Source organism: Vipera ursinii (assembly GCF_947247035.1).
Source record: "Vipera ursinii genome assembly, chromosome: 6".
In the NCBI taxonomy this organism is placed as follows: domain Eukaryota; kingdom Metazoa; phylum Chordata; class Lepidosauria; order Squamata; family Viperidae; genus Vipera; species Vipera ursinii.
The window spans coordinates 77,243-93,838 of record NC_139515.1 but is presented as its reverse complement, the minus strand read 5'-3'; the positions used below and the strand labels follow the sequence as shown (position 1 = coordinate 93,838).

Here is a 16,596-nt window from a genome sequence, read left to right as displayed (position 1 = left end):
TATCATTTTACCAGAAGTATATTTACTGAGATAAAAAAGCTTTGATACCTTCCTTGTGCAATGTTGAGTTTCTGAAATATTACAGGCATGCAGAAATTATGACCATCTACTCAGATGTAGTCTGAAAAACATGGGCCATACTTACTGTTCTTAAGACTAAACAGGCACTTCAGTCCTTGGTTGGTGGGATTCATTTGACTTTTGAATTATGTATTCATACCTTAAGAGTGTGTAATGCCTGGATAAAATTGTCAAATGTTTAGCCTTTTGCTCCACATGTAATCTCTTCAAGAGCTTTTAAATAGCGGAACAGTTTCTCTGCCTGCTGAAGTTGTAGGGTCACCTTCCCTGAGGGTTTTGAAGTGAAGGTGGGAATGCCATTGGCCTGAGATGGTCTGAGGTTTTCCTGGTCTTGAAGACCGTCAAGAGTTTTTCCAATTCTAGGATTCTTTGAAGATGAGAATTTTCTCTATAGTGAAAGTCAGAAATACAGCAAATGTACACAATTACCGCTAATAAAATTCATCAGCCCCATCAGGAAATGTCATATATAATTTTGCCTCACCTTTAGTACCTGTCACCTATCACCTACACTCTCGATCTGGAAAATGACCTCCACGTGTGAAGGATGGGAAATGAGAAAGGCATCTTTTTTGGAATTAAAACATTGAATTCATTTTATGGTTTTGCTTTCTGATATTCAGAGATCATTACACTGGGTTAACTTTCTTTGATATCTTTACAGATCTGCTCCACCTGATGACAGTGATCACCCAAAACAACAGGGCAAGCCTCCGGATCCTGGGCCCCCCAGGCTAAGTAAAAGCAGAACAGTTGATACCCTGAAAACGGAGCCACAGGTCCCTGGAAGAAGCACATCGTCCATGAGTTTGAGAGAGTCTAAATCAAAGACTGATCTGAAAGATGATCAGAAGCCAACTATAATGCCCAGCTTTCTCTCAGATGCCAACCCATTTGGCGCAGTCACATCAGTTGTAAATAAATTCAATCCTTTTGATTTGATATCTGACTCAGATCTAGACCAGAATGAAGGCTCCAAGAAAGTGAAGCCCACCCAAAAGGAACAGGATAAATCTGAGCAACAAGAGGGGATCTCCAAGCAACCACTGCAACATTCATCTCCAAAGCCAAGTGGTCCACAACATGGGGCTGTCAAACTGGTCCCACAAAAAGCAGGACCTCCCAAACAGGCAGTGCAGCAGCAACAACAGTCTGGAATGCCTAAGCAAAGTCAGAAGCCAGGCTCTGGCCAAACAACAGAAGAAACAAAACAGTATCCGGGACCACCCACGTCTCGGTTCCCAAAGCAAGAATCTATGAAACCTGCAAAATCTTCACCACAACAGTCGGGAGCTGAAAAGCCTCCTAGTATGGACCTTGCTAAAACATCGTCCCAGGCCTTTGTTCTTAAAAAGCCAGCATCCCAGCAGGGAGCGCCCCCTTCTAAACCGAAACCTCAGCAGCCGGAAGGTCCTTCGAAACCTGAGCCAGCAGCGTCCAGTAAGCAGCCATTACAACATTTGGCTGGTCCCGCAAAAGCAGCACTCCCCCAGCCTGGAGGATCTGGGAAACAACCGTCTCCGCAGCCTGGGGCCCCTGCAAAGCCTCCCACCCAACCGGCTGAGTCTGCCATTCAATTCCAGCAACAGGCGGGGCCTGCAAAACCTGATGGTCCACTGCCTGGACCTTCCCAGCAGCAACACGTAACTCCATCGCAACCCGGATTACAAGCCACAAAGAAAACTTTTTGCCCACTTTGCACAACCACTGAACTCCTCCTGCACATTCCTCAAAAGGCCAATTATAACACTTGCACCCAGTGTCAAACCATAGTCTGCAGTTTATGCGGCTTTGATCCGAATCCTCATATAACAGAGGTAAGTACATTTAAGGTATAAATGTATGGTCCCATTTAAAAAAAACACATTATTGAAAGGAAGCTAAATTTCAGAGAAGTTGGAGTCCATTTTGTCACTCATTCTAGCTGCTCTCAGCAGATTCTATTTTCAAGCCTGTCTGTGACCATTGAATGCTGGTCTCTAAGGAGGAGCAGGACTCCATCTTAGATGCTTGGTTGCATGTATTTGCAAGGAACGTTTTGAATTTACTCATACAGAGAGAGAGAGAGAGAGAGAGAGAGAGAGAGGGAGAGAGAGACTTCATGAACATATAGGTACCTACAAAGTTTAAATAGATTCTTATATAGTGTTCCCTATTTTTCCTTGCCCATATGAGCTTTAAATTTTAATTTTACTAGAACTTTGAGATACCATTATGTTTCCTTGAAAATCATGATTGTCTGTCATTGATGCGGCTTGCACAAGATCATCACAGTGGTTTCCAAAAATGTAATCTTATAGTTAATTAAGGAAATTTGAAAAAACTGTCAGTTTCAGGTATTGTACTGTAATAGGGGATAAACAATCTGCCTTTTTTCCTAGGGTGGAAGTAATATTAAATTGAATACTTTGTTGTTTGCAGATCTGTTCCAAATTTATTTTGGATACACTGCACATTTATCCATGAAGTTGGATAACGTCCTATTGTCTGGCTCTACTTTCTTCCCAGTCTTAACTTTGCACGATTCAAGTACTGTCTTTGTATATCCATGTCCAAGTTTATTGGGTTTTATGCATCAGATACTTTATTTTTTCGAGGTTCATATTAGGTGTTTGCACCATATGTCCCTAGAGCCCTGCATTATCTTTATAAAATAAAGTTTATGCGTTCATCTACTTGCATATAAGTAAAATTACAACTAGTGTGTTAGCAAAAAGTACTTTAATGAGTTATTCATTTAAAACAGAAGTGATTTTAAAAGGAAATATATTTGCCAGTAATATCTCTTTATCTGAATATAACATTTAACTATAACACAAAAATACACAGATCCAACAAAACATTACATTTGGCTCTTCATCACAGCAGTTATCCTCTTGCTAATTTCTATTGTCTACCTTGCAATAAGGCTCTTGCACCCCACGATTTTTGTAAATGAGAACTCAGTTGTGGCTAGGGCCTAGTCTATTGTCCATTTTGAGTGGCCCATTCCTTTTGAATAAACGGTGTCACCGAATCCTTGCATTCTGTCCACGAGTTTCATCTGACCAGGTTTTCATAATGCCTACTAGATCATATCGATCTTCCATTACTAAGTCTTCCAGCTCCAGTTTTTTCCCACTGTGCTAAGCGGTCCTGCAGAGGCGGCAGAATCCGTGACCGTCTGGTGGGACCTGTATTTCTTTTCCTGCACTTACTTGATCATTGTGGGATTCCTTCTCATTCCCCAATGTGCCTCCAGACCCCATTCTCTGACTTGTTGGTGGCTCACTATTTCTTGGACTCTTCCCCTTTCTGCACAGCCTCCAAGTTAAAGCTCTTAAAATCAGCCAGGTGTAGTTAGGGGCAGCCAATCTCTTGCCAAGAGTCTCTAATCTCAGAAAGAGATCCCATTATTAAAGAGCCTCCGGACCATTTTTATTTCTCATTTTATCAATTCATTATTTCAAACAAATCTCTTAAAGCATCTCTATGTAATTGTATCATCACTATCAAAACATTCACATCAGTTTTCTTCACCCAAGCAAATTACACCTCAAACCTGCATCCCTAAATTTAGATTGCAAATTCAGATCTTCATCAGCACCAGTATTAACGTTGCCTGGCAACCACGAATTGCTGGTGTAACAAAGTCACGTGACTTGAGATGTTTTCTAGGGAATACACTGGCAGGAAGTGTGGTGATTCCATTTTAGGCCAGACAGGCTTAATCCTCTCAGAAGGCCATAATATTATCCTTTATCTAACACTACAGACAATAAATGTTCTATATTTGGTAGTGTACTCTGATTAGATTTTTCCCCCCTAATTTTCCATGTGCAAGAGGATAATACACATGGGTGACAAGAGGAGACAATGTGGTTCACTTTTGATTAGAACTTGCACAAGCACTTACCTGTTGTGGTAGCTAGTTTAATGGGAGTTGAATGGATGGGTGTACTACATACATAAAATATCTCAACTGAAGTCTGATATGTATATTGGGGCCACACGATGCTTCCTTATGCATATAATGTTAAGATAATGCATTTTGCTTCAATAAACTTTAGAATTTGAACTCCACAGAAGTATTTGAAAGAAATTATATGCCAAAAGTAAAGAGTTTAGTGGGATTTTTTTATGATGCTGATGTCCCAAGTCTTGAATCAATATTGCTTTATTTACAAGTTTCTCATGCATATTAAACTACTAACTTTCTTACAAGTTCATTTAAAAATTAGGAACAGATGTTTCAAGCCTTCAAACAATGAAGTATGCATGTAGCTTAAGTTTCAATGAGTTCCTGATTTTAATATGGAAAAGCTACTTGACGTGTACATTTCTGCCCCCTTAGCCAGTAGAGAACGTTGCCACATGAAATGTTGCAGAAGCATAACATGTTAAATAGTATAAGGCAGGTCTCCTTGGCTAGGCTGAATTGCTGTAATCAACTGTTATCACAACCTAATTTCTTCCACTGGGGTTTTCTTGGTATGCTGTAAATCTGCACAATGAATCCAAAATTTAGGGACTGTCCAACTGAAGACAGATTTTCTGAGTGCTGAAAATCTCACTGTCTATGTAAAATTCATATTGCTTCTGCTGATCTACCTCTTGCTCATTTATCTTCACCCTGACATCTAAAGAGGAAACAGATAATCACATTCAGTTTCTCCCTCATGCCTGCCAATCTCCATCTCCCCTTTGAAGGGTAGTGGATATGCCGAACCAGATTAATATAATCTATTTACATCATTAAATCTTGTATTAATAGTTTCTAGAAAACTACAGGTCTATGGAAGGCCCCATGAATCTTGCATGTACAGTATATTAATTGTGAAGGTAACGAGATCTTAGGTCCTGGCAAAGGAATGTGGAGTTGTCTAGAGCAGTGCATGCACATAAATAATTCAAGAAACTGCTTTAGACTTTTTTTTAATCCCATTTATATCCCGCCTTCTCCAAAGACTCAGGGCGGCTTACTGTTGTGTATTTACTTATTATATATTCACACGTTGTGTTATAATAGAAGTTAACAGGGCTGAGGTAAAAAGCCGCGGCAGCTTTTGACAGCTGTCAAAAGCTGCCGGGCGGAACTGCGCAGGCACCAACTGACTGACAGCTCAACACACGCTACCGATGACAGCTCCGAGCTGTCAAATCCCGACGGCCCTGATTGGCGGAAACAAACGGCGCGGGAACGAACTCACCCCTGATTGGTTAAACTGCCGACAGCTGCCAGTATAAATAGATGTCATGTTCTTGTGTTGTTTGCCTGGTTCTGAATAAAGAGTTAAACTGTTAACTCGCTGTCTCGCCTGCTTTCTAACTAAAGCACTGGCGACGAGGGTGGGATGCCTGCTTGCCTAAGCTGAAGTCACTACCTAAGGGGAGAAGAGATTTTTTCCCTTAGCCGAGCTGGTCACTCGCTGAAGTCACTCGGAAGCCGAACTTCCCTTCAACGCAAGCAGCGGCACCCACAGTTACAGACAGCATGACGAACCATGGCCACATTAGAGAATTCAATACCCGCCACCCAGAAGGCTGGGAGTCTCATCTGGGCCAGGTAGAAGGATACCTGGTGGTTAAGAAGATTACGGACGACCGGGCCAAGGCAGCCGCCCTCCTCTGGCTCAGCGGGCCAGCCGTATATGATGCCGCTGTGGGAATCTTCACCCCGGAGCCGATCGCCACTATCTCCTACGCCGACCTTACCGAGGGGCTGAGCAAATACTTCATGCCCATCAAGTCAGAACTCTTCTGGAGAGTAAATTTCGCCTGGAAACTACAGCTTCCTGACGAGCCAGCAAATGACTTCATAACCCGGGTCAGACATGCCGCACGACGGTGTCAATTCCCGGACTTAGAAGACCGAATCCGGGACCAGATCGTCATAGGGCTCAAAGACGAACGGCTGAGGAAGAAGCTGATCGCCAAGCCAGAAATGTCAATGACCGATGTGGCAAGGGAAGTCATCGCATACAAGGACAGCCACGGTGACAACCGACGTTCACCTAACAGCGGGCCCAGTGGGTCCGTGCACCAGGAGGATGGCGAGTTCAGCAGTCCCGAAGATGACGATGTCTCCATGGACATCGACGCGGTACAGCGGCGGTTCGAAAAGCTCAGGCTGCAACGCAACTACCGGGGGGGCCTGCCAACAATCAGAGGGGCGCTAACTTCCAGCCAAACAGGGCTAAGTGTGCCAGCTGCGGCGGGAGCCACCTGAGAGCAACGTGCCGGTTCCGCAGTGCCAAATGCCATGGGTGCGGAAAGACTGGTCACCTCAAAGCCGTGTGCCGCAGCCGGAGCCGAGAAAATCTGCATGAACTGGAAGTGACACACGCAGGTATGAGCCAACTCACACCTAGAGCCAGGCACAGTCCTAAACCCCTAGTGCTTAATGTGAGGGGGAGGGCGAGGGAATACACAGTCCACAGCACTCGTAAGCCCAAAGTCAAGGTGGACGTTCTAATTCAGGGGATCCCCTGTGAGATGGAAGTGGACTCTGGGTCCTCCGTCTCACTCATATCGTGGCAAACCTACAGGGACATTTGTAACCAAAGTAGAAAACGGCCCGCCCTTCGACCCACCAAACTCCGCCTAGCTGACTTCCAGAAAACGCCCAGTAAACTCCGGGGAAAGACTTCCGTCCCCGTGGAGTTCAAACAATTTAAAGGATCCCTCCCTATTCTTGTAACCCAAGAAAACAGAATCAGCCTGCTAGGACTAGACTGGTTTGAGGCACTAGGGATAGCGTTGACAGGTGTCAACGCCATTCAGCTGTCAAACTTAGAATCCGTCTGCCTCCAATTCGCGGACATCTTTGACAGCTCGCTAGGGAAGTACACGGGACCGCCCGTATCACTTAAACTAAACCCGAATGTAATGCCTGTCAGAATCAAGGCAAGAAGAGTTCCCTTCGCCTTGAGGGAAAAAATAGAAGCCGAGCTAGACCGATTAACCACCCTAGGAGTTCTAGAACCAGTAGAAGGGGCTGAGTGGGAGACACCCATAGTGACCCCAGTTAAGCCAAATGGCCAAATAAGATTATGTGCCGATTATAAAGCGACCCTCAACCTCGCATTAAATGCACATGCCTACCCGGTCCCGGCTGTCAAAGACATCCTCGCGGCCATTAAGTCAGGCGCCATATTTGCCAAGTTAGACTTGGCGCAGGCGTATTTACAGCTGCCTGTCACCCCTGACACCGCTTTAGCTCAGACAATCGTCACCCACAAGGGAGCATTTAAAATCAACCGCCTTCAATTCGGCATCTCTGCAGCCCCGGGGATCTTCCAGGAAATCATGGAAAAAACACTTAAAGGGATCCCCGGGGTCTGTCCATATTTTGACGACGTCCTAATTGCAGGGGAATCAGAAAAAGACCTAGCTGACAAATTAACAAAAGTGCTCTTTAGGTTCAGGGAGGCTGGTCTCAAAACGAGACAAATGCTCCATCGGGGTGCCCTCAACAGAGTTCTTAGGTTTCAAAATAGACGCTAAAGGAATTCACCCCACTGAAACAAAAATTAAAGCTATTAAAACAGCACTGACCCCTAAAAATAAACAAGAACTTCAAGCCTTTCTAGGGTTAGTTAACTTTTATCATACCTTCCTGCCGCATAAAGCCTCCATTGCTGAACCCTTACATAGGCTATTAGACAAAGGCAAACCCTGGACTTGGTCATCTGAGCATGATAAAAGTTTTAACCTATTAAAAAACTTACTCTCCAGCAATACAACAGTAGCCCTGTATAACGAACAGCTGCCCTTATGTCTGGCTTGCGATGCCTCCCCCTACGGCATCGGAGCAGTCCTAAGCCACTTAACTAAAGAAGGGAAACAGACACCTGTAGCGTTCTATTCCAGAACGCTGTCAAAACCTGAGCGTAATTACGCTCAGATTGACAAGGAGGCTTTAGCTATAGTAGCTAGCGTAAAAAAATTTCATGACTACCTATACGGCCGACCCTTTACCATTTTTACTGACCATAAGCCCGTTAGGACTTTTTACAGTAAACAAACTAACACCACAAATATTATCTCCCCGCATCCTGAGATGGTCTACCTTTCTGTCAGCCTATTCACACAACTTGGAATACAAGCCAGGGAAATCCATGGGCCATGCTGATGGCCTTAGCAGACTGCCCCAACCAATAGTCGACCCAGACCCAGCACCAGCTGGAAGAACACTGGCTATCTCAGACCTACCAGAATGCCCATTATCTGTTAAAGACATCTCTGCAGCCACTGCTGCAGGCAAAATTTTAGGCAGAGTCTTAGGCTATGTCACGTCTGGCTGGCAATACACACCCCCAGACCCAGAATTCCAACCTTATATTTTAAAGCAAAAGGAAATATCCACCCATCAAGGGTGTCTACTATGGGGCAGCAGGGTAATCATACCCGACAAACACAGACTCAAGGTGTTAGAGAGCCTCCACGAAGGTCACCCTGGGACCGTCAAAATGAAGGCTCTGGCCAGAAGCTATGTCTGGTGGCCAGGATTAGATAAGCAGATTGAAACGCACGTAGCCGGCTGCTATTCCTGCCAACTTGTTAGAGCCGCCCAGCCACAGGCTCCCATACACAGATGGGAAACTACAAAGACACCCTGGTCTCGTATCCACATAGATTATGCAGGTCCATTCCAGGGACAATCATTCTTAATAGTCGTGGATAGCTATTCGAGATGGCTAGAGGTGGCACCAGTAACTAGCACAACTTCAACTGCCACAATACAAGTTTTAAGGGGGTTATTCGCAACACATGGGCTTCCAGATGTTATAGTTTCTGATAACGGCCCCCAATTTACCTCCTATGAATTCCAGAGTTTCACAACGTCGAACTCTATTAGGCACACCACCACGGCTCCTTTTCACCCATCGACGAACGGCTTGGCAGAGGTGATGGTGAGATCAACCAAAGAGGCACTGCGGAAAATCATCTCCGGCAATTGGCACCGAAGACTAGCTCAATTCCTTTTATCACAGCACACCACCCCATGCACAACTACTGGAAAGTCTCCAGCAGAGCTCCGCTGGGGCAAAAGATTAACTACCAGACTAGACCGTCTACATCCTGACAGATCCCCTCCAGACCCAGAACCACCCCTCCAACATAGAACTCTCAACACAGGGCAAGCTGTCTGGGCGAGGAATTACGGAGGGGGCAACAAATGGACACAGGGGGTAGTCATTGAACAAACGGGCCCCCTATCATACATCATAGACATTGGACATAATATACATATCCGCAGACACATCGACCAACTTCGGCGTCGCACTCCTCAAAACATAGGGGAAAGGGGTAACGACGAAATACTGACAGAAGCACCGCCGCAAAGTCTTGCACGCCAAAATCCCCCCGATCGGAATATACCACTTCAACACCCCGCCCCAAGCGACGCGGAACCTCAGGAACCATGCCCCCTGCCCCCTGAGCCAGACCTAGAAGCCCCGGGAGAAAAGGAACAACCAACAGAGACAACCCCCCGGCGCTCCGAAAGAATAAAAAGACCTCCCACCTACCTAAAAGACTTCGAATGGGGAAACCCGAAAAAGAAACAGTTGGGGAAACATCAACTCAATCAGAGGGAGGGGTAAGGGGTGTTGTGTATTTACTTATTATATATTCACACGTTGTGTTATAATAGAAGTTAACAGGGCTGAGGTAAAAAGCCGCGGCAGCTTTTGACAGCTGTCAAAAGCTGCCGGGCGGAACTGCGCAGGCGCCAACCGACTGACAGCTCAACACGCGCTACCGATGACAGCTCCGAGCTGTCAAACCCCGACGGCCCTGATTGGCGGAAACAAACGGCGCGGGAACGAACTCACCCCTGATTGGTTAAACTGCCGACAGCTGCCAGTATAAATAGATGTCATGTTCTTGTGTTGTTTGCCTGGTTCTGAATAAAGAGTTAAACTGTTAACTCGCTGTCTCGCCTGCTTTCTAACTAAAGCACTTACAATCTAAGAAGCACAAACCAATGTGCTTAGCAATAGCCTTCATTCTATGTATATGCCTGCTTATTAGGGCTTTCAGCCTCCCCCCCCCCCAGTGGCATTTTTACAAAGTCAGCTTAATTGCCCCCAACAATCTGGGTCCTCATTTTACCTACCTCGGAAGGATGGAAAGCTGAGTCAACCTTGAGCCTGGTGGGACTCAAACCTGCACTAATTGCAGGCAGCTGGTGTTACTTAAGGAGGCATTAGCTCACTGCTCCACCAAGGCTCCACCAAGACTTCATCTTTCTGCTATTTGTTTAATGATAAATATATTTATAAAATTTCTATCATGCTTCTATCTAAAAATAGAAGTTGTAAAGTAAATACTCCTTGCCTAATCAGAGTGAAAGATTAATGGATATCAGTATGTCTATGCATGCATGAATACATATATGTTCTTAATGAGGAACAGAAAAATTATAAATAATCATATTATTTTTGGTCCAAAATCTATTTGATAAAATATTGTTAACACAGCTAAGAAATTATAACAAAGTTTCTATATCTTTAAATATAGATTTTTTTCTTCAAAGTTCTTTGAAGCTAGGACTCCATGAAAATAGACTTCAGTTTTCCAGTGTTTTGTGATAAACCTGGCACCTAACAATCGGAACTGAATCAGTTTCTCATTTGTTATGTACGTTTCTGTATTCCAGTGGTCTATAATTATGAAAATTAACATTATTATATGATCAGAAACATTAATAAAAATAAAAGTAAAGCTTATCACACAGCTGGAAGTGATCACATAGCCCAACCCACTGATCTATGTTAAAGCATTTCAGACAAATTGCTATTCAGTCTTTCATGAGGTAACTTGGTTCCCCATGCATAAAGTCAGGAATTTTCCCCTAATTTCCACTTGCATGCACTGGCCCGTATTATTTCAACCCATCGGAATAAGCCTCCTTCAACCACAGGAAATTGGCTCTTCCCCTTACATAACAAGATGCTTAAATATCCAAAGGTTCTTGTCCTTCAGGTGTTTCTTCTTTATTTGCTTGTCCCTTCCTCTTAGTACTTGATAGCCGTCCCGTCATCCTCTTGGGAACTTCTCTGGCCAAAGGAACTCAAAGACAGCTGAAGTCATCTTAAATCTCATAATAACCTTAAAAATCTTGACTCAAACTATGGATAGTACCTCAACAGCAGGAGTGAAAGATTGTTATGATTTTCCATTCATAACAACAAAATGTTTTCTTCAAATCATTTTGACTTAAAAAATGATTTCATATTTCCACCAAAAAAGTTAATATGGACCATGTGTGTTTGCAACCAACCAGTACAAATCTAACAAGGTAATAATTTAAATGTAGTTTTGGTGCTTTTAAAGATGTGATTTAGAAAACAGATCAGAAATGGTAAGGTATCATAAAGTAGCTGATGGCTGCAGACATATACAGTATGACGGGAGAACTATTTTATTGAAAGGTATTTGGAAATTTAAGAAGGAAAAGTAAAAAGTAGTAAAAAAAAGCAAAAAAATAAACCTAGTGAGTGCCTTTTCCCTTCAAACAAGGTAAAGTGGACCGAGGATATAATTCTGTCTTGATGTTTTATTTTTCAATTATGCCTACAGATCAAAGAATGGCTGTGCTTGAACTGCCAGATGCAAAGAGCTTTAGGGGGTGACTTGGCTCCTGCTCGGCCTTCGGCACCCAGGCAAGAGATTCCAGCCACAGCAGTTTCCCAACCGCAGCCAGCCGCGAAGAAGAAAGAAAGTGCTCTGAAACAGGATGCGACAAAGTCCTCGGAACAGCAAAAGCCGCCAACCCAAGCAAAGCATCCGCCTGCCCAGCCCGGTTCTTCTCCTGCAAAGGCAAAGGCTCTTCCTGCTGAACCCAGGCCAGCAGAATCTGCCTCCAAGTCCCACCAGGCCCAGCCATTGGGAAGCGAGGATCAACGGAAGCAGCCCGGTCCTCGGAAACTCACCGGCGATGCCGCCGCATCTGAGCCCTCCGGACAAAATGGCCCTGAGCCTTTGCTTCCTCAACGCAAAGCAGAGCCCCTTCCGAGGCCAGAAGTGGACAAGCTGCCGCGGGACAAGCCTGCGCCCGTTGATAAAGTAGCTACTCCAGGTGGCAAAACTTTACCTCAAGGGTCCCCTCAAAAGTCTGGAGGAAAACTCAGTCCTCAGCTTGGAAGCGATTTAAATGCTAAGGGCCAAAAGGAGACGGAAACGGTAAGAGGGGTAAAAGAGCCCTCTGCGAAAGCCCAGCCCCAGACGAAACCCATGGGGTCAGATGCCAAATTGACTCCAAAGGGCCAACCAGCCTCCACGGGTGCTAAGCCCGGCCAAGCCCGACCTCAGGTCCAGACCCAACCGCCTCCGAGAGCACCGGAGCTGGCCAAGCGTTTCGGCCTCCACACAGCAGGCGATGCCCCCAGGTCGCTTCCTGCAGCCCCTCCGGAAACGGTTACTGGGAAGCTGTTTGGATTTGGGGCTTCGATTTTCAGCCAGGCTTCCAGTTTGATTACCACAGCGGGCCAGCCAGGAGCTCAGGCGCCCGGAGCTGCCCCTTCGGCCCCCTCCAGGCAGCCCCCTCCTCCTGCCCTGCCGAAAGAGCCCCCTCCGCCATCTCCCAGGGGGGGACCCGCGAGGAAGGAAGCCAAGCCTCCCCTGGCAGAGAAGCGCCCCCCAAAGGAAGCCATCTGTGCCAGCCAGCCAGAGGCCGAGAAGAAACCGCCGGGTCCTGCCGGGGCCTCCCAGGCACCCCTCGGGGCTGGAGGAGAGGAGAGGGAGGGGGCCCCAGAGGCACCCCAGGGCCCCCCAGAGGCGGCGTCCGTGTGTCCCCTCTGCGAAACGGGTCTGAACGTGGGCTCTGGAGGCCCTCCAAATCACGGCACATGCACAGAATGCAAGGCGGTTGTGTGCAGCCTCTGTGGATTTAACCCAACGCCCCACATCACAGAGGTAGGTGCCGCTCTCTTTTGCTCCAGACCATTGTTCGACCCCTTCCTAGTCTGAGAAAAGTGACTCAAGCGGCTTGGTTAAAAGTTTATGTTGTGTCACAAGCAGGGCTTTTCCCCCCTTGCACTCATCCCTTATATTACTTGTATTTGAACAATGGAGCAAGTTTTAAGTAATTCATTGTCATTGTGGTTTGTCATTGTCTTTTCCTGGATTATTTTTTTTTATTTCTCAATCTCTCTTCCAAATAAACAGGCCATCCCCTTCCTCTCCCCGCCATCTGATTAGGTATCTTTTTATATGGCTGGCTGTATCCCTATGTCTGGCTCATGCTAGGAAATCTAGACACCATCTTTCAGGGAAACATTCTCATTAATCAACAGGAACATTTTCAAGGAGAATGGTCTCTGCAGTGAAAGGACTAATATTCCTCAATACAAAGCTGATTTAGATTATAGCTGAAAACAAAGAAATGTGGTTTTATTTTTGCATAAGAATAAAACTTGCAGAACAGACTGTACAAAATGTAAAGCAAACTAAAGATAATTATAAGTGAAAGAAGCTTTTCTCCAGCACCTCATGGCAAGGAAACCATAAACAGGATCTGTATTAAACTACGCACGCATTGATTAATTTCCACGTTGGGCTGAAAAAGTTGAGTTCCTTGCTATGAATTTTTAAATACAAATTTGAAAATTTGATTTAATGTAATTCAGACAAGCTGAGAGGAAGATTTTTTTCATAAAGTGATATAAAACAGTTTGAAGAAATGGGTGGGATCTGTGTGGATTTAGATTAATATGGCCATATTTAAAATATGTCAAACGGATCGTTTACATTTTACCAAATATAATGTAACAAGTGTAACAAAACCCCTTTTCACAGCTGTTGCTAAAGTTAACGCCTTCCTCAAATGAAACCATGTCTTGGGCAATGCAAAAAACCCAATCGTGGCCTCCTTCTGGGCTGGGCTGGTGGTTTCCCTCCTCGCTCCAGGCTGGTTCCTGTTGGCGTCGAGGTTGAACTGCCAAGCTCAAATTTTCTGAAATAGAAAAAAGCCACCTATTTTGGCACCCCCAGTTTGGGAAATGAACTCCATAGAGAGGCCAGCTGTTTTCCTGTGAGTCTTTTGCGTGGTGCTTTGCTGCATACACCCAGCAGGCTCCTTCGTCCTGGATATGGACCGGCGGCATACGTGAGCTTAGCCTTCAGGCAGCTGCCCTGGCCTTAGGGAAGAAGCGCTGCTGCGTGGGTGGCTTGTGGTTGGGCGAGGTGACCCTGGGCGGAAGGAGGGTGGACAGCAAAGAGCCCCCCTGAATGGGGAGAAAGCACATCCCTCTCGCTGTCAGGAAGAGCCCCTCGTTGCTGATGGGATGGACTTTTATGACTGCGTTGCTTTACTTATTTGTGATAGGTGATCATTTGAGACAGATCTCTGGCTGATGTTGTGTATGTGCATCAGGCTGCAGTTTTAATTGCAGCCACAACAGCAGCATGGAAGGACGTATGGTGTGCCTCCAGCTAAGCCTTATATTTATTTACTGGGGCTGCTTCTGCAAAGCCTTAGGTTTGATGAGCAAAGCACCCCCAGATTTGCTCTGTGGTCCCCTCGCTTTGAAGAATGGAGGAAAACAGCCACATCATTGGATGCCCAGAGAAGCCCCCCAATGGGAAGACGAGCAAAGACCCCCGCAAGGCAAAGAGAGCGACTTTCCCTTGGTTAAGAGAATTGTTAACCCAATGAATCTGAGGTGAATTTAAGCCGCCTTGCACTTAGCATAGTGCAACTTCCCTCCTGTTTTGGATTTCCACCCATAATATTGGAAGAGAGTGCTCAAATGCCTTAGAAAAGATATCAAATATTCAGATACTGAAAGGATGCCATGCAAGTAAATGCAACCAGCCCTGTTCTAGGTTTTTGTTAATAATCTGCAGAATCTAAATGCTAAGAACTGTGTAGAGTTGCCCACTTGCTATTTATAGACTTGCTAAAACTCACAGATGCTGCCGAATCACGTAGCGGATGCTGAAAGAACTTCAGGCTTTTATTTCCCTGCATTTTATTTTTTGCCTGTGTTAAAAGCTTGCGGTAGGCCTCTTGATAGATTTATTTCATTATCATAAAAGATAATTGGATGTGTAAGTGGTGATTTAACCTTGTTTCCTCATAAAAAATGGTCTTCCAGCTGGCACGTAGCGAGGATGTGTATGAAATTTTGAGGGAGCTGTGGAAGTGTGTGGTGCTGGGCTAGGAAAGACCCAGAAAACCGGCCATGGAAGTTGCCTGGTTGGATCGGAGTTGCGTCTCAGGTCACTTTTTCTCACAGAAATCTTCTGGGGTGTTAAAAAAAGAAAGAGAGGAGATTACCAAACTTTTAAACTCCTAGAGGTAAGGTAGGCTGTGAATCTAAGGGAGAGAACACTAGATAACAAGCAGCGGAGCGACTGTAACACTTTTACCTTGACCAGCCCAAGAGGTCGCTAGGCGTGCAGGGTGCCTGAGGAGAAGCCCAGGTGGGTGGGAGGCCAGGTTCTGGCTAGCCTTGGAGAGTTGACAGTGTTGGCTGAACTCAAGCTGACAAGCGTTTGGTTGGCTACTTTCTGCACTTTTTTTTAAAAAAGCCCATCGCTGCCCGTGTGGCCACAAGACCCTGCGCTCGGTTCTCAGGCCTTATGCCTGCAGGGAAGCCACGGCTTGTCTCTCCTTGCCTCCAGGCGTGTGGTTAGAGCTCACAGGGAAAAAGCATAGATCAGAAACTATTTATTTATTCATCATATTTACACAGCTCCTCATCTCACAAAATGCAACTCCAGCCAGTACACAATAAAAAAAAACTATATAAAAAACCAACAGTTTAAAAATTAATATTACAATTTTAAAAAGGTGAGGAGAGAATGACAGATATCTGCCCTTATTGCCACAAGGTAGGCTTTGATAGTGGCTTCAGTGCATTTCCAGTTGTCCATCCCAAGTTGAATGCCAGCAACACTCTAGACATCTCCCATTTCGTCTTTCCCAACTCCTCCGTAAACTATGGGAAACGATGGCATCCACAGGAGGGCCGCGTAGGCATAATCCAGCCCAGAGCCTCAGCTGCCCTCTCCTTCCAAGTGGAACCCAGACTTTGGACGGACAGAGCGGCAGCGGGAACCACCCGCAGATCTCTGGGCTCCATCTGGCTCCCTCTGTGGCGGAGATCCATGGCAACATAAGTGCCTCTCGGAGTATAGGAAGGATGCAGTCTGTCAGGGTCAGGCCCAGGGATGAGGCAGTGGGATCCAGTGGAGTCCAGTCCTTTATTTCCTTATTCTAATGGACAGAATCTTGGCAAACTGGAGCCAAACCTTCTTAACCTACCAGATATATATACTGAGAGTTTCTAGGGTGTGGCTATCCTGGACTTCTTCCCCCGTCTCCCATGCAACTCAGGACTGTGCAAACTCCTAATTCAGGCCTTTTTCTGGGAAAGCTCTGCATTGCTAAAACTCACACACACAGAGAGAGACACTGCTCCTGTAGGTGCACATTCCATCACACAATCTGAACAAACATGCTTCAACATAATGTTACAAGGCCATCCACTCCTTTTATATGAGTTTCTGCAGTTGTATAGA

General features: G+C 45.5%; 1 protein-coding gene across 1 annotated transcript in view; it reads left to right on the top strand.

Annotated features, from left to right (window-relative positions):
* Nucleotides 1–16,596, top strand: part of PCLO (piccolo presynaptic cytomatrix protein) — a gene marked incomplete at both ends in the record, with an annotated part of 101,423 nt that overhangs the window by 16,049 nt on the left and 68,778 nt on the right. The window contains 2 exons of the mRNA XM_083366835.1: nucleotides 746–1,898; nucleotides 11,650–12,984. Of these exons, the coding sequence (XP_083222961.1) occupies nucleotides 746–1,898; nucleotides 11,650–12,984 (2,488 nt within the window). The remainder of the gene's footprint in view (nucleotides 1–745; nucleotides 1,899–11,649; nucleotides 12,985–16,596) is intronic.